At 47.2% G+C, this 26,096-nt stretch overlaps 1 protein-coding gene and 1 long non-coding RNA gene across 5 annotated transcripts in view; one reads left to right on the forward strand and one right to left on the reverse strand.

The window, feature by feature from the left end:
- The window catches only part of LOC118085791 (uncharacterized), a 33,963-nt gene extending 17,881 nt beyond the window's left edge, over positions 1–16,082 (reverse strand). Inside the window, exon 1 of the long non-coding RNA XR_015949809.1 lies at positions 15,894–16,082. This is a non-coding gene — a long non-coding RNA (uncharacterized LOC118085791). The remainder of the gene's footprint in view (positions 1–15,893) is intronic.
- On the forward strand, positions 9,524–22,807 carry KCNE3 (potassium voltage-gated channel subfamily E regulatory subunit 3). 4 transcript variants are annotated; one of them, XM_060274013.2, is made up of 4 exons: positions 9,543–9,655; positions 11,698–11,792; positions 19,347–19,413; positions 19,808–22,807. In XM_060274013.2, the coding sequence occupies exon 4, from the start codon at positions 19,836–19,838 to the stop codon at positions 20,118–20,120; it is 285 nt and encodes a 94-aa protein (XP_060129996.2). In that variant the 5' UTR covers positions 9,543–9,655; positions 11,698–11,792; positions 19,347–19,413; positions 19,808–19,835; the 3' UTR covers positions 20,121–22,807. The 4 variants fall into 4 exon arrangements, with proteins under 4 accessions (XP_088525014.1, XP_060129996.2, XP_088525015.1 ...); XM_088668889.1 differs by having other exon boundaries at positions 19,811–22,807; XM_088668888.1 differs by lacking the exon at positions 19,347–19,413 and having other exon boundaries at positions 9,524–9,655; positions 19,811–22,807.
- Positions 22,808–26,096: the final 3,289 nt, after the last annotated feature.

Consider the following 26,096-nt stretch of genomic DNA (forward strand, 5'->3'; position numbering starts at 1 on the left):
CACACTGAATTTTCCCAATTGCCTCTCCCCCCCCCATCCCCAGTAAACTAACAGAATAAATAATCTATAAAGCCATCTTTGTTAGGTGGTTTTTCAGTGGATGTCATTCAACTGTTCCTGTGGGTGTCCTTGTATTTCCACTGTTTATTTAGTAGGGTAAATTTATATTCTGGCGATAAAATGTGATCCAAAAAATGCTTACTTTAGAAGTAAACCACAGGTCTTCCTCTAGTAAATGGGTTTAGGATTGCAGCCTTAGAGTATGTGCAGTTTCTTGAGACAAGTTAATACGAAATATTTTCATTGTTTGAATTGAAAGGCCAGTGGCTGCCAAATATAAATATTTCTTCTGGGACAACTGAAACATGCCTTCAGGTCCCCTTTTTGTGCTCACAATTGAGGTGGTTAAAGAATGCTAGATAAGTAGATTAGTTCCACTACCTACTTGACAGCATTCTTATGAATGTCATTGCAGTTCTGATCTGCAAGGGCTAAGAGATATTCTAGAATCCCACATCCAGAATAAAATGATTTTCATAATTGCTGGGTGGTGCCAGATGAAACCCTGGTGGTTGTCTAGACATGTTTTGGGATTCAGATTCTGCAGCCTAACCTGACAAGTATTAGTATATGGGGGAAAGGAAATTTGGGTCTGTCTGGCAGCAGGAAAGATAGGAAGTTCTAACCAAGTTTGATGGTCGATGCTCAAATACTCTTGTAGGAAGCGTTTTATTCTTTACTTTATCTATAAAGGTATTTAGGAGCTGTAATAGCTCATAATACTGTGGCAGCATACAACAAATAAAATTTTAAACATACAACAAAAATCATAACATACAACATAAAATGGTAGCATACAAGATCAAATGACCCAACAACAAATAAAATGTATTCTCTAAAAATGCTTGGCAGAGCAAAAAGGGGGGTTGGACTGGATGGCCCTTGTGGTCTCTTCCAACTCTATGATTCTATGAAAAATGTTTTTGGCTAATGGCAAAATGTTTTTCCAGCTCTGCTTCTGAATCCCTCCTGGATAACAAAAGAAATACCTGTGTACAGGTGGAGGAATGGGGTGGGAAGCTTTTCTTGCTTTAAGTATGTTGCCTTTTGGGGAGATAACAAGGAACCCCCCCCCCCCAGCCCATAAGGCAGGGGAACACAGTCCAGTGGTACCTTGGTTTACGAACTTAATCTGTTTCGGAAATCCGTTCTTAAAGCAAAGCGTTCTTAAACCAAGGCGTGCTTTCCCACCCATAGCAGCGGGGGACTCAATTTACAAAGGGAACACTCTCAACAGGAAGCGGAACATGTTCTGCTCCCAAGGCAAAGTTCACAAACCAAAACACCTACTTCTGGGTTTGCAGCGTTCTTAATCCAAGTTGTTCATAAACTAAGCTGTTCTTAAACCAAGGTGTCACTGTCCTGCTTCCCTTCTGGAAAGGCAACAGTGTTGTGGGGAGAAGAGGCATAGCAATACTTCTCGTGTGGCTCTGGGTTTCTGATATTTCCCCAAATGGTGCAGAAAGGAGCCATGCCACAAATACATGATCTTTCTCTCAAGAAAGGCGACAAAAGCCAATTTGGCCCCATAACCAGGCCTGAACCCACACTGAAATAGGTCAAGACAATCTGTTCCAAGAGTACTTGGCAAATATTGCCCCACAACCCTGTCAACCACCTTCCTGAAATGGGTCTTTGGGTGGCGCTATGATCTAAACCACTGAGTCTAGGTCTTGCCGACCAGAAGGTTGGCAGCTCGAATCCCCGCAACGGGTTAAGCTCCCATTGCTCGGTCCCTGCTTCTGCCAACCTAGCAGTTCGAAAGCACATCAAAGTGCAAGTAGATAAATAAGTACCGCTCCAGCGAGAAGGTAAACGGCGTTTCTGTGCGCTGCTCTGGTTCGCCAGAAGCGGCTTAGTCATGCTGGCCACATGACCCGGCTCCCTTGGCCAATAAAGCAAGATGAACGCCACAACCCCAGAGTCGTCCACAACTGGACCTAATGGTCAGGGGTCCCTTTACCTTTACCTTTTAGTAGTTGTCGCAAACCAACAGATCTAGGGTGCGGTTTTTTTCTGGAGTGGTGAGATCATGGTGTCTTTCAGGACAGCTGAGAGCACTCCTGCACTAACGCATTGACTGCATGCCGGACCCACTTGGTCATATCCCCTTGGCAAGCTTTAATAAGCCCAAAGGGTCAAGGGGACAGACACACTGCTAGCCACATCGTTGCGAAGAACTTGTCCACATCATTGATTGAAACCGATCCCATGAACTTGCAGCAAACGCCACTGGGCACCTCATTGGCGACGGCCAGGAACATGGATCTCCATGAAGATTGCTATGAAGGCAAGGGACCCTCAAGGTGCCTTGCAAACAGTTCACGGGGCTTTTCTGAAGGGTCTAAAACAAATATTTTTTTAAAGTGTGGAAGAACTGCTACAAACCTTTATAACTTTATTACAGTGGACTCTCACTGTATACAAGTTGTACAAGTGACAAAGTTATTTCAACTTCACAGGTTTCAGCTCTGCAAAAACCTGGCTAGCTTGGGAATGTTAGAGCATCGCTTCTCAGTCAGAAGATGATTGTTAAAATATGTGTGTACAAGTATTAAGATGGAGTTAAAGAGGTCCAAGGTCAACATTTCTTCAAAAGCCCCAGTTAAAAAGGTTTTCCCTTTCACCTCTGCTCCTTAACTGGAACTAGATGTCGTTCCAGCGAAGAATGCTGTCTTTCTGCCCTTCCCATCTCTACCGTTTGACACTTTAATTTATCTCACGTTACTTATTAAATGAATTAGATGGTTGTTGTTTTTTAATACCAGGTCAGGCTTGGCCAGAGAGAATCATGGCATATAGCCAGTGGCTTGCTTAGAAGAGTACAATGGTGAGTTGTTGGTTTTTTTTGGAGTGTTTTTTTTAAAGCTTTCAGCAATTGTGTTTGCTTGAGGCTTCTTCTGTTGAGAGAAAGTTGGGGGTTCTTGAGTGAGTGGCATTAAGGCTCATAATCAATTTCCCACAGGAATGTGGGCAATAATCCAAGCAAATTGCAAGGGGTCCCTGAGTAAAGAGTAGCATCGGTTATTTAAATATATATGAGCCACACTTTTATAAAGTGTATCACTGCGGCTTGCAACGTGGTCATATAATCAGTTCATACAAATATCCATAAAACATAACGAAAATCATTACGAGTTGGTTAAAAAGGAGAGAATCATTGTGAAGACCTGTCTATAAACAGTAGCTCTTTCAGGAGATGGCTGAGGTACGTCCCTGTTTGCCTCATAGGTGCTAATCCTGTGCAGAGTTTTTTTTGTTTGTTTTTTTACCTTCCCTTCGCAGCGATACCTATTTATCTACTTGCCCTGGAATGCTTTTGAACTGCTAAGTTGGCAGGAGCTGGGACAGAACAATGGGAGCTCACCCCGTTGCGGGGATTTGAACCGCCAACCTTCCAATTGGCAAGCCCAAGAGACTCAGTGGTTTAGACCACAGCGCCACCTGCGTCCCTCATCCTGTGCACAGTTACCTGGAGGTAAGCGTCCTTGAAAAAAGTGGGCTTTACTGCCAAGTAAATTCCTGCCTTGCAGGGGGTTGGGCTAGATGACCTTTGGTGTCCCTTCCAACTCTGCAATTCAATGATTCTAAATATGCATGTTGGACCGGATTTAGGTTTGATGAGGCCCTAAGCTACTGACGGTAATGGGGCCCTTTATATGACCAGCTGTCCTCTGTCAACAACAAATGGTCGCTGCTTTTTGTGTTGAATATGCGCTATATGGTAATTTATGGATATAATGGGTATCTAAAGCCATTTGCACATGTTGCCTTGCAACCAGTCCATGCAGAATGTCGGCACCCTATAAATAGAAAAAAGCACACCAGTGATATTTTAGGGAGAAGGCTAGCAGGCGGGGCCCATGAATCACAGAGTTGGAAGAGACCACAAGAGCCATCCAGTCCAACCCCCAGCCAAGCAGGAAACGCCATCAAAGCATTCTTGACATATGCAATTCTGGGCTGCATCAATAGGAGTATAGCATCTAGATCAAGGGAAGTAACAGTACCACTGTATTCCGCTCTGGTCAGACCTCACCTGAAGTACTGTGTCCAGTTCTGGGCACCACAGTTCAAGAAGGATACTGACATGCTGGAACGTGTCCAGAGGAGGGAAACCAAAATGGTCAAAGGCCTGGAAACTATGCCTTATGAGGAACAGCTTAGGGAGCTGGGTATGTTTAGCCTGGAGAAGAGAAGGTTAAGGGGTGATATGATAGCCATGTTCCAATATATGAAAGGATGTCATATGGAGGAGGGAGAAAGATTGTTTTCTGCTGCTCCAGAGAAGCGGACACGGAGCAATGGATTCAAACTTCAAGAAAGAAGATTCCACCTAAACATTAGGAAGAACTTCCTGACAGTAAGAGCTGTTCAGCAGTGGAATTTGCTACCAAGGAGTGTGGTGGAGTCTCCTTCTTTGGAGGTCTTTAAGCAGAGGCTTGACAGCCATATGTCAAGAATGCTTTGATGGTGTTTCCTGCTTGGCAGGGGGTTGGACTGGATGGCCCTTGTGGTCTCTTCCAACTCTACGATTCTAAGCTATAGCTTGTTTAGCTTATACGTAAATCTACCACTGTATGCATGGGATTGGACTATATGTCTCCTATCTGGCTAGGCACCACCAAACAGCTTGCAGGGGTTCCTGCTTTCGGTGAAACTTAACCTCAAATTGCTTTCATTTATCAGCATTTTATCAGCCCCATTTTTCTCAGCTAGCGGAACTAATGGTTTCTGAGGATGGAGATGCGCCACTATTGTTGCTTAGTGAAGGTCGGGACTCTCTCGACCTTTGATCCATTGCAAAATAACCCATTCTTGCCATTGCGCCACATTTATGGCTTCTAGGAACAGGGGGGGGGGGCTGCTCCTGTTCAGAGGGAAGTTGAGGTCAGAACCTTCCAGTGCAGCTGGGACATGCCCAACAATTGCGTAAGACGTCCCAGGTATGTAGCCGAAATATGCACATTTAGCTCATAAATCCAGGCGGTAATATAGCCCTGCCACCTTGCAGGAGGAAAAAAACAAAGAGGACTGAGGCGGTGGCTTAGGACATGTCTGCACAAATGTCAATCAAGCACCCGTTTTGGGTGGGGTGAAACTCAACCGCCATGCTCACCACTGCGGCGCAAGCCTGATGTGGACCCTGCTGTGTGGCAAACAGGAGTGAGACCAGGAGCACGTTGCAAAGTAGGAGAGCATCAGAAGAGCCTGCTGGATCAGGCCAACGCCTCGTCTAGTCCAGCATCCTGATCTCACAGTGGCTGAACAGTTTTCTGTGGGAAACTAGCAAGAAGGATTCGGGCACTGGAGCAATCCTCTCTTTTAAAGCCATGCAAGTTGGTGCTCATCACCGCCTCCTGCAGCAGGGAGTTCCACAGATTAACTACGTGCTGTACACTTTCTTCTCTCTCTCTCTTTAAAATTTATTTCTTTGGTTTTCCAACTTAAAATTTTACAGAGGTATATCAAACATAAATAATAATAATAATAATAATAATAATAATAATAATAATAATAACAACAACAACAAGATTCCAAGGAATCTCCTGGACTTCTCTCCTCCCCTACGTGGGTCCTATCATTAATCAATTCCTCCCGCATCTTTTATGATAATCCAAACCTGAAAAGGTCGCCAAGTTAGGCCATCAGTCCATATAGCTCAGTAGCGTTCACACTGACTGGCAGCAGCTAGATTTCAGACAGGGAGTTCCCTCCCATCCCTAACTGGAGATGCCTTTGGGGATTGAACATAAGACCTTCTGCATGCCAAGCAGATGTTCTACCACTGAGCTACTGCCCTCGCTACAATCGGGTCCCCTGGTCCTGTGCTTTGCCTTACGCAATTACCAGGGGGTCAGAGATTGTTGTGATGCTGGGTGGGGGGGTTGCCACCAGGGAGGGCTGGCAGGTGGGGATGCTTGAACCCTTTCCACACCTAGTGCTCCCCTGCCCCAAGCCTTTCTTCACGGCATTTAAAAAATATATCGCACCCCCTTGTTAGTTTCTGGGACGCAAAGCATCCGAGCTGCAGGGGGATATTTTCAGCACTGTCTCAAAATCGCAAATGGCAGGAATCTTACTTATTTACAGGTAGGTAACCGTGTTGGTCTGAGTCGAAGTAAAATAAAAAAATTCCTTCAGTAGCACCTTAAAGACCAACTAAGTTTTTATTTTGGTATGAGCTTTCGTGTGCATGCACACTTCTTCGGATACACTTGACTCTTCTGTTTCAAGTGTATCTGAAGAAGTGTGCATGCACACGAAAGCTCATCCCAAAATAAAAACTTAGTTGGTCTTTAAGGTGCTACTGAAGGAATTTTTTTATTTTACTTATTTACAACGGTGTTTCTGGGCAGGGTATAAATATTATTATTATTATTATTATTATTATTATTATTATTATTACTAATACTGTTATTACATCGTAGGAGCCTACCCAACACAAAACACTGTTGCTGTAGGTAGGTTTTATTTTATTTGTTTTTTATCTTATATTTTAGAAATGTACATCCACGTTCTTTTTTCCTTAAAAAAAATTTTTTTTGGGGGGGGGACAGAGAGTGGGGGCCTAAACTCTAGCTTGTTTGGCTTATACGTCAATCCGGCACTGTTGCTCTCTCCCCAAACGGCAGGTTGGGGCACAGCAATACAAAAGAACGTTTTAACAAAAATTCCCCCCCTGTCACGGATGCTTTTAACTGAGATTCACCTGGTTGGACAATGGTCTCAAAGCCACCAACATGAGTCTGACCAAACTGCGGGAGGCAGTGCAAGACAGGAGTGCCTGGCGTGCTATGGTCCATGGGGTCAGGAAGAGTCGGACACGACTAAACGACTAAACAACAACAACATCTGCACTGCAGGAGGTTGGACCAGATGAGCCTTGGGGGTCCCTTCCAACTCTACGATTCTATGAAAAAGAATTAAACACAGCACAGAACATGTATCAAAATGACGGGCTACTTGGGAAAACTTAGAAACAACTGCATAGTCTTGTCGGTGTAAAAAATAAAAAGTCTCCAAGCGATTGCTGAAATCTGAAAGTGAGGATACTGGCTTTCTCTGTGGGAAAAGCGTTAAATAGCAATAAATATCCAATAAACCATTTCCATTCTTTTATGAAAAGTCTTGATTTCTTACTCTTCCAGTAAGCTTCGCCATTCCTACATATTCCACAAGTTTTTGTATCCATCCTTCCTTGGCTTGGACTTTTGCTTCTTTCCATTTTGGGGGGCAAGTAGCATTCTCGCTGCTGTAGAAGCATACATAAACATACTTCTATACAATTTAGGCAGTTATATCCCTATATCACGAAGAGTCGGACACGACTAAACGACCAAGAGAGTGGGGCCCCCAAACTATAGCTTGTTTAGCTTATACATAAACCCGGCACTGCACATACCCCTAAACCTTTTGTGAATCTTTGTACTTTTGTCCACCTACTTCCCCCCCCCCGATTTGAAGTATAAAATGGTGATTTTCTTGAGTCAAAATCAGAGTACCACTCATATATATACATATGTATATATACACATATACATATATACATACATATACATATATACATACTCATATATATATATACATATCCTATATAATAATTTCCATGTTGTCCCTGCGTCCAGATGTCCCGTGTGTCCCTGGGGTACTGCGCATGTCCCCCAGAGACACAGGGATTGGACGGAGGGACAACCAGGGACACAGGGATTGGACCCGTGCTCTCGGGACACAGGGAACAGCCAACTGCCGCTCCGCCAACCGCCGCTCCGAAGCCCAGTCTCATGCTGGAGGTGCGCGGTGAGGCGGCGGGGGAGAGAAGCGCTCCCCCCCCCCGGCAGCCTTGCCGCACACCTCCGGCATGGGACGGCGCTTCCTCGGGGAACCCGAGGAAGCCGAAGCGGCAGCGGGCGCGGAGGGAGGCCCGCTTTGGCTTGGCAGCGGCGGGAAGAAGGGGAGGAATTCCTCCCCTTTTTCCCGCCACCGCCAAGCCAGTCCCGGAGCCGAATTGCGGCGCGGCGGGGTTTTTCGCTGTTTGCCTCCCCCAGGGGAAGGCAAACGGCGAAAACCCCCCGCTGCGGACTGGCTTGGCGGTGGCGGGAACATCCCGCCACCGCCAAGCCAGTCCCGGAGCCGAATTGCGGCGCGGCGGGGTTTTTCGCTGTTTGCCTCCCCCAGGGGAAGGCAAACGGCGAAAAGCCCCCGCTGCGGACTGGCTTGGCGGTGGCGGGAACATCCCGCCACCGCCAAGCCAGTCCCGGAGCCGAATTGCGGCGCGGCGGGGTTTTTCGCTGTTTGCCTCCCCCAGGGGAAGGCAAACGGCGAAAACCCCCCGCTGCGGACTGGCTTGGCGGTGGCGGGAAGACCCGCCACCGCCAAGCCAGTCCCGGAGCCGATTTGCGGCGCGGCGGGGTTTTTCGCCGTTTGCCTCCCCCAGGGGAAGGCAAACGGCGAAAAACCCCCGCTGCGGACTGGCTTGGCGGTGGCGGGAAGACCCGCCACCGCCAAGCCAGTCCCGGAGCCGATTTGCGGCGCGGCGGGGTTTTTCGCCGTTTGCCTCCCCCAGGGGAAGGCAAACGGCGAAAAACCCCCACTGCGAACTGGCTTGGTGGTGGCGGGAAGACCCGCCACCGCCAAGCCAGTCCCGGCAGGCCGCTTCCTCTAGCGCCCGTTTTTAAACGGGCTAAAATCCACTAGTGTATATATATATACATATGCATATACAGGTGGGGCTGTGGGTTAAACCCCAGAGCCTAGGGCTTGCTGATCAGCAGGTCGGCGGTTCGAATCCCTGCAATGGGGTGACCTCCCGTTGCTCGGTCCCTGCTCCTGCCCACCTAGCAGTTCGAAAGCACATCAAAGTGCAAGTAGATAAATAGGTATCACTCTGGCGGGAAGGTAAACGGCGTTTCCGTGCGCTGCTCTGGTTCGCCAGAAGCAGCTTTGTCATGCTGGCCACATGACCCGGAAGCTGTCTGCGGACAAACTCCGGCTCCCTCGGCCTATAGAGCGAGATGAGCGCCGCAACCCCAGAGTTGGACACGACTGGACCTGATGGTCAGGGGCCCCTTTACCTTTAAGCACTGGGCTTACCTCCAGGTAAGTGTGAATATTTGCTTTTGTTTTTCATGTGCCCTGGGCTCTGTGGGGTCCTGAAAACACATGCACATAGCTGCCAAGTTATCCCTTTTTTAAAGGGATTTTCCCTTATGCTGAATAGGCTTCCTCGCGAGAAAAGGGAAAACTTGGCAGCTATGCACATGCAAGTGGCAAATCTCTCCTGCGCTCTCGGCTGCAGCGCGCGGCAGGCAGAACTTCAACATGTGAAGCCCCACCTGTTGGATTTCTGCCGAGGAAAGGGTGTCACCCCCCCCCTTTCCAGGATCAAGTGGCGGCCTCGGCTTGGGCTGGCTGGCAAGGAGGGAGGAAGGGAGGAAGGCAAGGAGGGAGGGAGGGAGGGAGTTACGGCAAGGGCTGGCTTTGCCTCTCGCCTCGCCCAAGGCGGCTGCTGCTGCCGGGAGACGCTCCGCTGCAGAATCCCGCAGGCGAGCGAGCCGGCGCCGCTGGACAGCAGCAGCAGCAGCAGCAGGTGGAGGTGAGTCATCGCCCCAACCGTCTGTCTGGCTCCCCCCACCTGTGGATAAACCCTGGCTGAGACACGCGACCCACTGTGTGTCTCGTGTGAAATCGCTTTCTTGCAGGGTGGGTTGGATTCAAACCCAATCGATTTCAATCACTAGTCAGTAAGGCTTGATTTAAATCTTTCTTTCTTTTCTTACAAGACTCTTTCTTGCTGGTATAATCTTAATATTTGCAACCAGATGAAAGTTTCCTTTTCCCGAATACTAAATTTTCAGAGTAGTTTTTACAGTGACTGGTTTGGTTATACGGTTAGAAATACAGTACATAGACTAATAATTATGAAATAATGGTGAGGTTTAATAAGTTAACTGTTTATATTTGGACAACTTTTCCGCTGTACTTTATCGGAAGGAGAAAAGCAACTGTTTCCTTCGTAACTAAACAATTTATTTAACTGAAATGGTAACATTATAGCATATGCATCCATGCTTGTTAACTGATGTGGTTAAACAATAATAATAATAATAATAATAATAATAATAATAATAATAATAATAATAATAAACTTAGACTGAGTTTTAGTACATATGAAAAACTTTAAACAAATCCTTATTTCCTGATGAACAGCCTTTGGACCAGGGGTCAGCAATCTTTTTCAGCAGGGGTCCACTGTCCCTCAGACCTTGTGGGGGCTAGACTATATTTGGGGGAGGGGGAATGAATGAATTCCTATGCCCCACAAATAACCCAGAGATGCATTTTAAATAAAAGGGCACATTCTACTCATGTAAAAACACACTGATTCCCAGACCGTCCGCAGGCCGGATTTAGAAGGTGATTGGGCCGGATCCGGCCCCCGGGCCTTATGCTCTGACCCTTTCATTGGCTGTGCATCCTTTTCTGTTCTGCAAACCCTCCGATGAAGTCTGGGTGTGTATATCCAGTGCAGGATTTACACATAAGCCAAACAAGCTATAGCTCTTAGGGCCCCACTCTCTTGGGGGCCCAAAAAATCTAAAGGGGGAAAAAAAACCACTGGATGTACATTTCCAAAATTGTTGTTGTTGTTGTTTAGTCGTTAGAGCGTGTCCGACTCTTCGTGACCCCATGGACCATAGCACGCCAAAATATATTATATCCAAAATATAAGATAAAAAAACAAATAAAATAAAACCTACATACAGTACAGCAATGGTGTTTTGTGTTGTGTAGGCTCCTATTTGTTATGTGCAAATGGCTTTAGATACCTATTAGGTCCATAAATTACCATATGGCATATATTCAACACAAAAAACAGCGGCAATTTGTTGTTGACAAAGGACAGCTGGACATATAAAGGGCCCCGTTACCTTCAGTAGCTTAGGCTATGGGGCCTGCCTGGTGTTTTTACATGAGTAGAACGTGTGCTTTTATTTAAAATGCATCTCTGGGTTATTTGTGGGGCATAGGAATTCGTTCATTTCCCCCCCAAAAAATATAGTCCGCCCCCCCCCCAAGGTCTGAGGGACAGTGGACTGGCCCCCTGCTGAAAAAGTTTGCTGACCCCTGACTTAGGGCCTCATCAAACCTAAATCCGGCCCTGTGCATATCTGTTTGTGGATTAGAGTTCCAGCTGCTCTTTTCCTTCCCCACTGCATTTGGTGACTTTTGTGATCAAATGGCACCCTGCCTGGAACCATATAGAAGTGTGAATTATTATTGTATGAAAGGCCCTTGATGAAATGTCTAATACAAAAAGGCAGGTTGGTTGGTAGCAGAAGAAACTCCTGCTGGGAATTCCCGTCTCAAATCCAGGTATGTGCAGGCCGATCGTGATTCTTGGGGTAAAAGCACTCTGCACATGCTCAGAAAGCAAATTATTATTACGTTCTGTGTTCCACACTGGCATTGGGGGGAAAGGGTTCCTGTACGCCCAGGGAGAGGAATCTTTTTCTTTCCAGTCTGAGGGCCACATTCCCCCGTGGGCAAGTTTCTGGGGTGCCCCACATGGAGTGGGCGTGGCCAAATGCAAAAGGGGCTGGAGCAATGGATGTGACTCTTAACCTTGCATTCCAGGTACACGAAAAGCAGAGGCTTCTACCGACACAAATCTCTGTATCTTCCATCCCGGCAAGCAAAAGGCACCGTCGCGGATCAAGAACGCTTTCCAGGTAAGTGAAATCATGTGAGGAGGTTGTGAGGCAGGACTAGTGAGAGATTTGGCCTGGGGGAAGAGTCCGAACGATGCCTTCGAAGGCTACCTTTGAAACATGTAAAAAGGTAAAAGAGTATTGGGACATGTAAAAAGGTAAAACTGTATTGGAAAATTATTTATAATGAACTGGGAGAAATGTTTAAAATTACTCCCCCCCCCCCAAAAAAAAACCAACTAGAGTCCTTTCTGCTGGGGATAACCCAGATTGAAATTCCCAGGTGTCAGAAAAGATTATTTATGTATGCAACAATTTTGGCCCGTGTTTTGTTACCCTCAAAATGGAAAGCGAGCGACGTCCCAACTCAAGAGGATGGGCAACTCAAATTGAAGGAATATGCACAATTTGCAGATTTAACATATAGAATAAGAGAGCGGGAAGAACATACGTTTAAAGAAAATTGGAAAACGTTATATGGAACATTGCTGTGTACAGGTGAAAACGCTGGCAGCATTAAGAGTAAATCATTCTTGATGGATGTAATAGTGAAAAATTGATTTGAATGGTTATATTAGAATACGCAGGGATGTAAGATACTGTATGTAAAATGAACCATGGAAAGAGAAGAAGGGAAGTCATTGGATATTTTAAAGTTTGTACAATGTTTATTTGAAATTGTAAAACAGATCATTTAATAAAAAATATTATTGAGGAACAGCCAAGGTGCAAGACTAAACGTGATCCACCTGGAGCAGGAACTGGCAAGCCACTCCAGTATCCCTGCCAAGAAAACTCCATGGACAAAGACAACAGGCATATAAAAGGCTCACTGGAAGGACAGATCCTGAAGCTGAGGCTCCAATGCTTTGAGAAGAGAAGACTCCCTGGAAAAGACCCTGATGTTGGGAAAGATGGAGGGCACAAGGAGAAGGGGACAACAGAGGACGAGATGGTTGGACAGTGTTCTTGAAGCTACGAACATGAGTTTGACCAAACTGCGGGAGGCAGTGGAAGACAGGAGTGCCTGGTGTGCTCTGGTCCACTAAACCAGTGTTTCCCAACCAGTGTGCCTCCAGATGTTTTGGGACTACAACTCCCATCATTCCTGACCACTGGTCTTGCTAGCTAGGGATAATGGGAGTTGTAGTCCCAAAACATCTGGAGGCACACTGGTTGGGAAACACTGCACTAAACAACAACAACAAGACAATGGGAACTATAGTTCAGCGATATCTGGAGGGTTTAAGGCAGGCACCCCCAAACTGCGGCCCTCCAGATGTTTTGGACTACAACTCCCATGATCCCTAGCTAACAGGACCAGTGGTCGGGGAAGATGAGAATTGTAGTCCAAAACATCTGGAGGGCCCAAGTTTGGGGGATGTCTGGTTTAAGGTTTCCTACACTCAGTCTAGATGTGGCCCCATTCTAGGATCTGGCTGCCTTTCTGCCTTTTTTGGGGGGGGGGGACCGGACGGAGCTGTTTTGCACTGCCAAACCATACAGTGTCTGATGTTGCTTTCATGTGCAATGCTGGGCTTCTGAGTGTAACACACACCCGCTGCAGGTGTCATGAAACTGGAGAACTTTGTTTGCGCAAATCTGTAAAAGCACACAGCCCAAGCAGTCCTGGAAATATGCAGCTAATTCCCCAGTGTAAATACCGAAGGGTGTGGAGTGAGAGAGGCCTCGCTGATCCCTCTTGCTCCTCAAACATGAATGGGCTTCGCCGGAGACGTCTCAACATCGCCATAGGTGTGCAACCTAGGAGGGATCCTTTGCAGGCCGCGCCAGATTTACGTATAAGCTAAACAAACTACAGCGGTGCCTCACAAGACGAAAGTAATTCGTTCCGCGAGCCGCTTCGTCTTGCAGTAATTTCGTCTTGCGAAGCGCAGTTTGCCGCGCCAAAAAAAAAATATGCTGAAAAACTTCGTCTTGCGAAGCGCGGCCATAGAAAACTTCGCCTTGCGAGTCACCAAAAACATCGCAAAACGCTTTCGTCTTGCGAGTTTTTCGTTGCGTGAGGCATTTGTCTTGCGAGGTACCACTGTATAGCTTATGGCCCCACTCTCTTGGGGGACCCCAAAAAATGTAAAGTTAGAAAAACAACTGCGTGTACATTTCCAAAATATAAGATAGAAAACAAATAAAATAAAACCTACATACAGCAACCGTGTTTTGTGTTGTGTAGGCTCCTATGATCTAAGTCATGGTAGCCTGCTAGCCTGCTCCCTAAAATATCCCTGTTTTGCTCCTTTCTATATATAGGGTGCCTACATTCTGCATGGACTTCTTGCATGGCAACATGTGCAAATGGCTTGAGATACCCATTAGGTCCAAAAATTACTACATAGCATATATTCAGCACAAAAAACAGCAACCATTTGTTGTTGGCAAAGGACAGCTGGACATATAAAGGGCCCCATTACCTTCAGTAGCTTAGGGCCTCATCAAACCTAAATCTGGCCCTGTTTGCAGGGTTGTTTGAATCGGCCGGTTGAATCTTAGAATTAGAGCTGGAAGGGACCACGAGGGTTATTTAGTCCAGCCCATGCAATGCAGGAATGTTTCACCCAATGTGGGACTCGAACCCACAGCCGTGAGGTTAAGAGCCCCATGCTCTACCAACTGAGCTATCCATCCTACGCAGAAGGATGTAAGAACTATAGTGCAAAATACAGAGATGTTCTGATTTTGAAAGACATCGTGTACTCACTCAAGAAGCAAAAATAGGGTGGTTTCTCATGAAAATACAACCAAAATTGAATTTGTCCCCCCAACCCAGATTCACACACTGTTGTATATCTCTCCCCCAACCCCCCATGGGTGCAGATTAGCCTTTTCAGGCTAGCCAGTCAGCCCTGGAAATGTCGTCGTCCTCTGGCCCTTTGCAGATATTGGACTTACTGTTATTATTCATTTATTGCCTATTGCATATTTCCTCCAAAGAGCTCAAGGTGGCGTAAACCAGGCATAGGCAAACTCGGCCCTCCAGATGTTTTGGGACTACAACTCCCATCATCCCTAGCTTACAGGACCAGTGGTCAGGGATGATGGGAGTTGTAGTCCCAAAACATCTGGAGGGCCGAGTTTGCCTATGCCTGGCGTAAACGGTTCTTCTCCTCTCCATTTAATCCCAACAAGAATCCTGCGAGGTAGGTTTAGGCTGAGAGCAAGTGCCTGGGCCCAAGCTCACCCAGTGAGCTGAGTGGGGAATTCGAACCCAGGTCTTAGTCCAGTGCTCTAACCACTATACTGTACTTTACTGACTCTCAGTACTTGGTACGGCTGTCTGATTGTGCCTGGGAGGCAAGATCTTGGATCATGTTTCTCTCCTGCACCCACAGCCAGCAAGGAAGTGATTTCTTGTTTGCATTCCTCATTTTTTGCAGAAAGGGAGCTTGGCAAGCTCAGCCAGGCAGGCACAATGGAATTGTGGACGGCCCGGTTTTTTGGTTGACCACTGAGCTCGCGGCCAGGGATCCAGTATTATCAGTCTTTCCCCTTCTCTGAACAATAGCGGCTTTTACAAAACAGAAAAGACCAGGAAGTCAAATACGTCAGCTGTAATCAGTGGAATTGCAGAGTTGGAACGTACACCCAAAGGTCATCTAGTCCAACCCCCTGCAACGCAGGAATCTCAGCTAATCATAGAATCCTATTATAGAATCATAGAATCATGCAGAATCATAGTACCGCCAACATCATCATACCATTGTACACATCTGTAGTGTGACCGCATTTGGAGTGCTGTGTACCGTTCTGGTCGCCTCATCTCAGAAAGGATATTGTCGATTTGGAGAAGGTTCAGAAAAGGACAAAGCAAATGATCAAGGCGATGGAACTCCTCCCCTACAAGGAAAGGTTGCAATGTTTGGGCCTTCTTAGTTTAGAGAAATGGCGAGTCAGAAGAGACACGATAAGATTTGGTGGCCATCACTCCCTTCTGCTTAACTATGGGCAGAGTGAAGAAAAACATTCACATTCCACCTTCTCCATTCCATGGATTCATAAACTTCTATTTCGCTTTCCCCTCCAAACGGCTTAGGGTTGCCATCTTTCAAAAAGTAAAAACCGGGACACCCCGAGAACTGTGGAGTTGTTTTTCGATGGACTCACCTAAGATCCAGGAGAAAGCGCCGTCTTTCGTCAATTTCCCTCGGACGTCAATTCCGCCTTTGAAATCCCAGTAATATCCGGGATAAGCCGGGCGTGTGGCAGCCCTGCAAACGTTGCAAACTTTCTTCATTGGGGAGTTGCACTCTCTCCCCCCCCCTTGATCATTTCGGTTTCCCGTCTGAATGTTTTCCAACTTCGCAAGGTACTTAAAAAAAAAACTCCCAGGGCAGGAAAATAATGATGCTAGAGGGATCACAGGAGCACAGCCTCGTAGCAAATTGCTTTTTCTCGATTGAGTTTACCATTCCCACACATTTAGGTATTGTTTGCTTTTCCTGAAGGGCAATGGAGCATAATTCATTCATGTTTGCAAAGCCCTTGAGAATCTTTGAGCAAGCAGAGCTGCGGTGGAATTAGTCCACCGCAGAGCTGCTTTACACTTACTTAACAGAAGTGTTGTCATTCTGCAGAAGTGTGCCCCTGTTCCATTAAAAATAATAATAATACGGTGGTACCTTGGTTCTCAGGCTTAATCCGTTCCGGAAGTCTGTTCCAAAACCAGAGTGTTCCAAAACCAAGGCACGCTTTCCCATAGAAAGGAATGCAAAAGGGATTAATCCATTCCAGACTTTTAAAAACAACCCCTAAAACAGAGATTTAACATGGATTTTACTATCTAACGAGACCATTGATCCATAAAATGAAAGCAATAATCAATGTACTGTACTATAAAATAATTAAGACAGTATTGTAGATGATAAAAATTAAAATTAAATTTTTTTCCCTTATCTGCATGGATCTGTCATTGTTTGGATGGGGGGCTTTTATCCATTTCCGTAGTCACACAATCAATCAATCAGTAGCTGAACTGGATTCCACACAGTCACAAAAACAAATGAACCGAAAAAGCCTCAAAAACAAAACCCCAAATTTAATCCGTTCCGGAAGTCCGTTTGACTTCCGAAATGTTCGAAAACCAAGGCACAGCCTCTGATTGGTGCAGGAGCCCCGGAAACAATAGCCGACAGCCGCATCTGATGTTTGGCTTCCGAAAAATGTTCTAAAACCGGAACGCTCACTTCCGGGGTTTTGGCGTTTGAGAATCAAGGTCCCACTGTAATAATAATAATAATACAAAGTTTCTAGCCCTCATTGTGCAGGGGATGAAATCTTGAAACCCAATAATTGTTCGTTAAAAAATTATCTCTGCAAATCAGCTTTGGTACTATCCTAAATGTGTAGGTCACCTACAGAGCTGAAAAATTAGGTCCCTGCCCCCAAGGGCATTACAATAAAAAAAATTGATAGTGGTGGAGAGAAAGGGAAGGAGGAGAGAGAAAGTTAGCAAAGGACGAGTGAGTGTGTGCAAAAAATAGTTACGTGTTCTTAGGCTTTATTTTAGATGGAGAGTCAGACAAGAGAGGAGGATAGGGAGATATTTGAAGACTATTTAGCTGCGGTGGATGGAAATTGGAGTTCAGATTGTCCAGAGGGTGGGTTGGTGAAAAGCTGTGCTAGGAATTAAGTGCTGGGTGGGGGCTTCTGGGAATTACCTTTATTTGCAACGGTTGTGGGAGATCAGCTGAAGGTCAGCTGGCGGCATAGAAGCTGAAGGGTTTGTAGAAGCCAACCCGGCACAACAGGGCTTCTGTTGCAGCAAAGCAGAATTGGGTTTGTACCAATGTTGAACAGATCAGGGAAGATTGAGGCATTTTCAATCAAGAAACCCAGGACAGGACATCTGTATGTGGGGACTTCAAGGGAGGGGGTAAAAAGAAGAGCGAGGGACTGAGGAGCTAGGAGTCCTTCCCAGACACGACTCTCAAGAGCCTTTTCAGGTTCAAGGTGCTACTATTAGTATACTAAGCCCTTAAGTAAACCCCTTAGGGATGCGGGTGGCACTGTGGTCTAATCCACTGAGCCTCTTGGGCTTACCGATCAGAAAGTTGGCGGTTCGACGGGATAAGCTCCCATTGCTCGGTCTCAGTTTCTGCCCACCTAGCAGTGCAAAAGCACACCAGTGCAAGTAGATGAATAGGTACCACTGCGGCAGGAAGGTAAACGGCATTTCCGTGCGCTGCTCTGGTTTCGCCAGAAGCAGCTTAGTCATGCTGGCCACATGACCCGGAAGCTGTCTGCGGAAGCGGACAAACGTCGGCTCCCTCGGCCTGTAAAACGAGATGAGCGCCGGACTCCCTGCGACTGGACATAACTGTCAGGGGCCCTTTACCTTTACCTTTAAAGCCCATGGCGATATGTGGGTGGCGCTGTGGCCTAAACCACTGAGCCTCTTGGACTTGCCGATTAGAAGGTTGGCGGTTCGAATCCCCGCGACAGAGTGAGCTCCCGTTGCTCTGTCCCAGCTCCTTCCAACCTAGCAGTTCAAAAGCTTGTCAGTGCAAGTAGATAACTAGGTACCGTACTGCTGTGGCAGGAAGATAAATGGCATTTCTGTGCGCTCTGGTTTCCATCACAATGTTCTGATGACCTCCCAGGCTGCTAATGTGTTTTGAATTGCGGTAGTTCTTTAGAGCGGTATCTTGGGCGTGATAATCTCTCCAGCGAACTTCTTAAGGGTCAAGATAAGGAGATGGTTATGGTCTGTTTACTAAATCGCTGGCTTCTGAAGCTGGGATCCTGAAGTGAATGAGTAACTCTCCAGCACTGGGTAATAATGTCTCTGCATTCACCTGCAAAATTCCACCGGTTCCCTATCCCTGGTCTACTTTTTAAACCAGGAAACGGTGTAGCTCTGCCGCAATGCACTTGCTTTGAACGCAGGGTCGGTCCCCAACGGTAGGAGAGACTCCTGCTTGAAATCCTGGGGAGCTGCTGCAAGCCAGTGCAGGCACTACTGAGGTAGAATAATAGAATCATAGAGTTGGAAGAGACCACAAGGGCCATCCAGTCCAACCCCCTGCCAAGCAGGAAACACCATCAAGGCATTCTTGTCAGATGGCTGTCAAGCCTCTGCTTAAAGACCTCCAAAGATAATTGGTAATTAGAGCAATGGAGAGGGTGGGACAGTAGCTCAGTGATAGGGCAGGTGCTTTGCGTGCCCCAGGTTTAAGCCCTGAAATCTCCAGGTAAGGCTACCAAAAACCTTGGAGAGCCACTGCCAGTCCATGTAGGCAATACTGAGCTTAATGGACCACTGGAGAGGGTGGTGCAATAGCTCCATGGTAGAGTGCTTGCCTTGCAAGCAGGAGGTCCCAAATTCAATCCCCAATGGCATCGCCACGTAGGGCTGGGAGAGACCCCTTGAAATCTTGCAGAGCTGCTGCCAGCCCGTGTAGTCAGTACTGAAGTATATGAACCAACTTTATGCTTTTTATTATGTTTTCATCATTGGTGTTCTGTAATGTGCTTTTAATGTTGTACGCCGCCTTGGGATAATCTGAAAAAGGGCAGTATACAAACTGAAATGATAATGATAATTTACTATTATTACAGTGGAACCTTGGTTCTCAAACGGCTTAGTTGACGAACAAATCGGCTCCCGAACGCCGAAAACCCAGAAGTAAGTGTTCCAGTGTTTGAACTTTTTTCGGAAGCTGAACGTCCGATGCGGCTGTTGGCTATTGTTTCTGGAGTGCCTGTACCAATCAGAAGCTGCGCCTTGGTTTTCAAATGTTTCGGCAGTCGAATGGACTTCTGGAATGGATTAAGTTCGAGAACCAAGGTTCCACTGTATTTATTATTATTATTATTATTATTATTATTATTATTATTATTATCAACAACAACAACATCTGTGTGCCTGAGTGTGCCTACGCTCTTATTTCCTGTGCTTCCTGGGGCAGCAGAATATATTGGGCTGGCTCCGAGTGTGAATGAGGCCACCCCATGTTCTTTCGGAGGTCTGCTTGTTCTGAAACGGTTCCTGTTTCTATTTTTTTTGCAATCCCCCGCAGCAGCAACGGCACCCCCTGGGATCGGACGATGGCCTCCGCGTTGGGAAACCTGACAGAGACCTGGCTTCAGAAGCTGGACTCGATGATGGAGGCCCTGAACCAGACTCTCTCCCATGTTTGCCCCCAAGATGCAAAGCCCGTCGAGGAAGAGGAGGACAACAGCTACTCGTACGTCTATATCCTCTTTGTGATGATCCTCTTTGCCGTGACGGTTGGGGGCCTGATCCTCGGCTACACCAGATCCCGCAAGGAAGTGGACAAGCAGAGCGACCCCTATCATGTTTACATCAAGAATCGGGTGTCCATGATATGAGGAGGAGGAAGAGGAGGACCAAGGGAAGAAGGACTTGAGATGCCGCAGGGCAGAGATCCTTGGTGCATCCTTTGCAAGAAGAAGACACGCCTTTTATTGCCTTTTATTCGCCAACCTGGCACCTTCCAGGTGTGTTGGACTACAACTCCCATCATCCAGGGCCACGCTAGGCTGCAAACGACCCCCTACTGGTTAGAAAAAGGTTCTGCCACATGAGCTGCGTTCTAAATTTCGCTGAGATCCAAAGCCTTCAGCTCCAAACCTATTCTCACTTACCTGGGAGTAAAGGTAAAGGGTAAAGGGACCCCTGGCCATTAGGTCCAGTCGTGACCGACTCTGGGGTTGCGCGCTCATCTCGCATTATTGGCCGAGGGAGCCGGCGTACAGCTTCCAGGTCATGTGGCCAGCATGACAAAGCCGCTTCTGGCGAACCAGAGCAGCACATGGAAACGCCGTTTACCTTCCCGCTATAGCGGTTCCTATTTATCTACTTGCATTTTGACATGCTTTCGAACTGCTAGGTTGGCAGGAGCTGGGACTGAGCAACGGGAGCTCACCCCGTCACAGGGATTCGAACCGCTGACCTTCTGATCAGCAAGTCCTAGGCTCAGTGGTTTAACCACAGCGCCACCCTAAAGTCAGTGGTGCAGCTACAGGTGATATTTCAATGGGGCAATACCTTTTCTAACCAGTAGGGGCCATCCTACCAGCATGGCCCTGCTGGCTGTGGCTGATGGGAGTTGTAGTCCAGGCGCCAGGTTGATGAATCCTGCTTTTCCTGGTTCCAGTTATATCCCCCCTTCTGGAACTGAGGCACACCTGTGTGCTGATGGATGGAAATCTAAGATGCAGGGAGAGGAAACACTGTTTTCAAAGTAATTTGGATTGGTGGGGGTGCCTTCAAATTGCAGATTATCAAGGGGAATACACACACACACACACACACACACACACACACACACACGCTTGTTTGTTTGTTTGTTTGTTTGATTGATTGATTCCTCCTTCCCCGCCCGCAGTACACAATAAACAGATCAGTCTCCCACCCTGGGAATGAAATAAACTACTAGCGTTCAGGAGCGATGGAAGATGTTCTGGTGCCTAAGGTTGAGAATCCAGTGGAGGTCTCAAAAGAGGATTGGACAGGGTCTAGGATACCTGATTCAGCCAATATCACATGTGCTTTGGTCCTACATGTTTATCAAGTTCAGTATTTTTTTTTATAAAGCCGCTGGTGAATTAGCTTAGGGTACCTGATTTATCTGTTCTGGGAAACAGCCAAGGCAAATTCACCCCAGTGGCAGTCAAGGCAAAGCCCATGAATTCTCCTTTTGTTTCCCTTGAAAGCGGACTTGATAAAACATAACTTCTATGCCAACAGGATATTGGGCATCAGATATTGTGTCTTTCCTCTTGGACTGCCTGCCCCCCCCCAAAAAATTCTCCCCTTCCTTGGTGGTTTCATCACTTCTTCAAACACTTCCTGCATTGCTAGAAACAGATCATTTTCATGGGGCAATATAATCCCACAATAGGATAAAGGATTTGTTCTTCCCAGCCCGATTACGTCATTCTTTCTCCTCCCTACCCTCCGCCACACGGTGAAATGTGTTTACTCAGTGAGCTTGCGAAATCCGCTCTTAAACCGCACGCATGCTTAACGGATTTGTTTTTCTTTCCTATATCGTGCTGAGATTTAAACATGGGCGGCAGCCTCTGATTCGTCCCGTTTTCCAAAAAAAAACCCCACAAAAACAAAACAACCTCCCCTGGAAGGTGGGCTAAGTTTGGCAGAAAGTTAGGATAGAGACTTAAAACTAAATGTTGGGTGTATACATTGAAATGGGCTCACTGGAAGGACAGATCCTGAAGCTGAGGCTCCAATACTTTGGTCACCTCATGAGAAGAGAAGAATCCTTGGAAAAGACCTTGATGTTGGGAAAGATGGAGGGCACAAGGAGAAGGGGACGACAGAGGACGAGATGGTTGGACAGTGTTCTCGAAGCTACGAACATGAGTTTGACCAAACTGCGGGAGGCAGTGCAAGACAGGAGTGCCTGGCGTGCTCTGGTCCAGGGGGTCACGAAGAGTCGGACACGACTAAACGACTAAACAACAACAACAACAACAACATTGAAAAGGATTGTGTCCTGCCTTGCATTGGCTGTGGTGCTGGATTTAGATTTGGTGCAAGTCCCTGTTCAGAACGGGAGATTTCTGTGAAGCTGGCACTGCTGGGAGTTGTAGTCCGAAATGCCTAGAAGCTACCAGCTTGGACAAAGGCTGATCAGATTGGTTTGTTCCTGCTTCCTGTAGGCTCAGGGATGTCTCCAATGTGATAGCAGGCACCCCACACCCATATACTTAATGCTGCCGTATTTAACTTGATCCTATGGATTTTTAAAAAGAAAACCTACGCAACTTTGGAATTTGAACTTGGCCCTTCCAAGGACAAGGCCAGTAAGAACTCCTAAGCCCACGAGGACATCAAAGCTTTGCAGAAATCACACGCAGCATGTGTGATTGCAAGGGGCTCTGATTAGACGACCCAAATGTATGAAAATTTATCCTACAATTCACCCCAATTTGTTTGTATACGTTTCCCCATTAATCCCACACTTTTCCCTAGTGTACTTCCTCAACCGAATAATATTTATTTTTTAAATAAAAAAAGGGGATTTCTTGCACTAGGACAATAGAGCGCTTTAATCCACTTTCATTGCACAAGCCTACATTTCTGGCATGCACTTGAAATTATTATTATTATTATTATTATTATTATTATTATTATTATTATTATTATTATCCTGCAAGATAGTGGCAAATCTGGAGGCACACACAGACTTCAACAAAGAGGTCCCGAGAGTCAGTTAGGTACACACACAGAGAAATCTATTCCACTTTTGTAAAAACAAAACAAAAAACCAACTTTAAAAAATAAATCAGAAAACACAAATTTACTGGCTTAAAGTCCTCAAGGCATATGTGCATATAAATATATATACAGTACATGAGAACATTGCTATATATTGCTTGGAAATCCTATCTTAATGTAGGAAGCTGCATTTTGCAAGTAGTGTGAAGGCCCTTGCGGTAAGGGTTCTTCAGCAAGCAAGAACGGTTGGCTTGCATCCACCACATTTTGGGTTTCTCATCTGCATCCTTCGACTGAGGCTTCTCCTGCAGCCACCGCTGGCTCTGTCCTCCTGCAGCCAGAAAGCTCCTGGTGAAAGAGAGAGAGAGAGAGAGGACAGAATACCTTCTTGTGGTTGCTGATCTGTGCTGGGGCGTGGGGGGAGGAAGCAGAAGGTCTTGGGAGCCTGAATACAGGGAAGGTGGGCAACTGGCTTGACCGTAATACATGTTGAAAGGATAGAGGAAGACTTAGTAGAACACAAGCTTAACATGAGCCAACAATGTGATGCAGCAGCAAAAAAAGCTAACACTATTCTAGGCTGCATCAACAGAAGTCAAGTGTCCAGATCAAGGGAAGTAATAATCCCACTCTATTCTGCCTTGGTCAGACCACACCTGGAATCAGGGCCGTCTTAAGCCTATCCAGCGCCATGGTGCAAAGCTCTCTCCAGCGTCCCGTCCCCCCCGGGGCAGCGGCTGGAAGGCGGCTCTGGTGGGGAAGAGGCGGAGGCTGGATCATAGCTGCCAAGTATCCCGTATCCGCCGGGAAAACCCCTTTTTTCTTACTGTTTCCCGGCGGTATCCCGTTTGGCGATAAATCCCGGCATTCTCCCTTAAATTCGCTTCTTCCCGGCGGCCATTTTTCTGGTGCCGCTTTGCCATTCTATGGGCACCAGAAAATAGCGACGCCGGCGCCGGAAGTCGCTTCCGCGCATGACCGGAAGTTGCGTGACGCGACTTCCGGTGGCGCTTCGCCCTTCTATGGGCATCAGAAAATGGCGGCGCCGGCGCCGGAAGTCGCTTTTACGTGTTTCCGGTCATGCGCGGAAGCGACTTCCGGCGCTGGCGCCGCCATTTTCTGATGCCCATAGAAGGACGAAGCGCCACCGGAAGTTGCGTCACGCAACTCCCGGTCATGCGTGCGCTGCCGATCCCGGATCTTTACGACCTGGACTTGGCAGCTATGGGCTGGATGCGGCACCTCCCAGAAGGTCACTTCATGCTGCGGTGGCCACGGCAGATGGAGGCTCCGGACGAGGGCAGCTTGCTGATGCCGGGAGGCGCCGCGTCCAGCCTCCGCCTCTTCCCTGGCGCCCTCCAGAACTTGGCGCCCCGCACCACTAGCTTCTATGGGTAAAACGCCCCTGCCTGGAATACTGTGTCCAGTTCTGGGCACCACAATTTAAGAAGGATGTTGACAAGCTAGAAGGTGGGCAGAGGAAGGTGACCAAGATGAGCAAGGGTCTGGAAACCAAGCCTGATGAGGAATGGTTGAAGGAGCTGGGTGTGTTTAGCCTGGGAAAGAGGAGACTGAGAGGAGATAGGAGAGCCGTCTTCAAATATCTGAAGGGCTGTCCCATGGAAGATGGAGCAGGCTTGTTTTTTTCTGCTGCTCTGGAGGGCAGGACTCGAACCCATGGCCTCGAGTTACAAGAAAGGAGATTCTGACTAAACACAGGAAGAACTATCTGACAGTAAGAGCTGTTCAACAGCGGAACAGACTCCCTTAGTGGACTCTCCTCCACGGGGAGTTTTTAAGCAGAGGTTGGATGGCCATCTATCATGGATGCTTTAGCTGTGATTCCCACATTGCAGGGGGTTGGACTAGATGACCCTTGGGGGTACCTTCCTACTCTACAGCTCTATGTTTCTATGAATCTAGGAAATCACATCTGAAGCACCAATATGCAAGAGGGATTTGTCCTACAGGGAGAATACCAGGGGAAAACTTGCAACCTTCCAGGTGGCACTGAACTGCAATTCCCCAAAACCCACGGGCAGTGGTCAGGGATGATGGGCGTTGTAGTTCAGCAAGATCGGGAGGGGCAAAGGTCCCTCTGCTTCGCATGCAGAAGGTGTCAGATTCAATCCCTGGCATCTCCCAGGTAGGGCTGATTTCCTGATTTGCCACAAGATGGCAGCCACTGCATTATTATTATTTTTTAAAGCTACTGCCCTGAGTGCTCACTGGAAGGACAGATCCTGAAGCTGAGGCTCCAATGCTTTGAGAAGAGAAGACTCCCTGGAAAAGACCCTGATGTTGGGAAAGATGGAGGGCACAAGGAGAAGGGGACGACAGAGGACGAGATGGTTGGACAGTGTTCTCGAGGCTACGAACATGAGTTTGACCAAACTGCGGGAGGCAGTGGAAGACAGGAGTGCCTGGCGTGCTCTGGTCCATGGAGTCACAAAGAGTCGGACACGACTAAACGACTAAACAACAACAACAACAACAACAACAACTGTAGTTAATACAGTAATGGGACACGGGTGGTGCTGTGAGTTAAACCACAGAGCCTAATGCTTGCCGATCAGAAGGTTGGCGGTTCGACTCCCTGCAACAGGGTGAGCTCCCATTGCTTGGTCCCTGCTCCTGCCAACCTAGCAATTTGAAAGCACAAAGTGCAAGTAGATAAATAGGTACCGCTCTAAGGTAAATGGTGTTTCCGTGCGCTGCTCTGGTTCGCCAGAAGCAGCTTAGTCATGCTGGCCACATGACCTGGAAGCTGTATGCCGGCTCCCTTGGCCAACAACGCGAGATGAGCGCCGCAACCCCAGAGTCATCCGTGACTGGACCTAGCGCTCAGGGGTCCCTTTACCTTTACCTTAGTTAATATTCTAGCGGAGAACAGGCTTCCTTAACTCTGCGACTTCCAGATGTTTTGGACTACAACTCCCATCAGTCCCAGCCATTATGGCCGAGGGCACGGCGTTCTTGTAAGCATTGAGCATGGAAACAGGCTTCTTAGGTTTGGGGCCTAAGCTCCCAGTCCCCAAGAAGGAGTGACACAGTGTAAAAAGAGCCCAGCAGAGTCAGACAAAACGTCTATCTCAGAAGTG

This window comes from Zootoca vivipara, chromosome 4, assembly GCF_965207765.1.
Source record: "Zootoca vivipara chromosome 4, rZooViv2.hap1.1, whole genome shotgun sequence".
In the NCBI taxonomy this organism is placed as follows: Eukaryota; Metazoa; Chordata; class Lepidosauria; order Squamata; family Lacertidae; genus Zootoca; species Zootoca vivipara.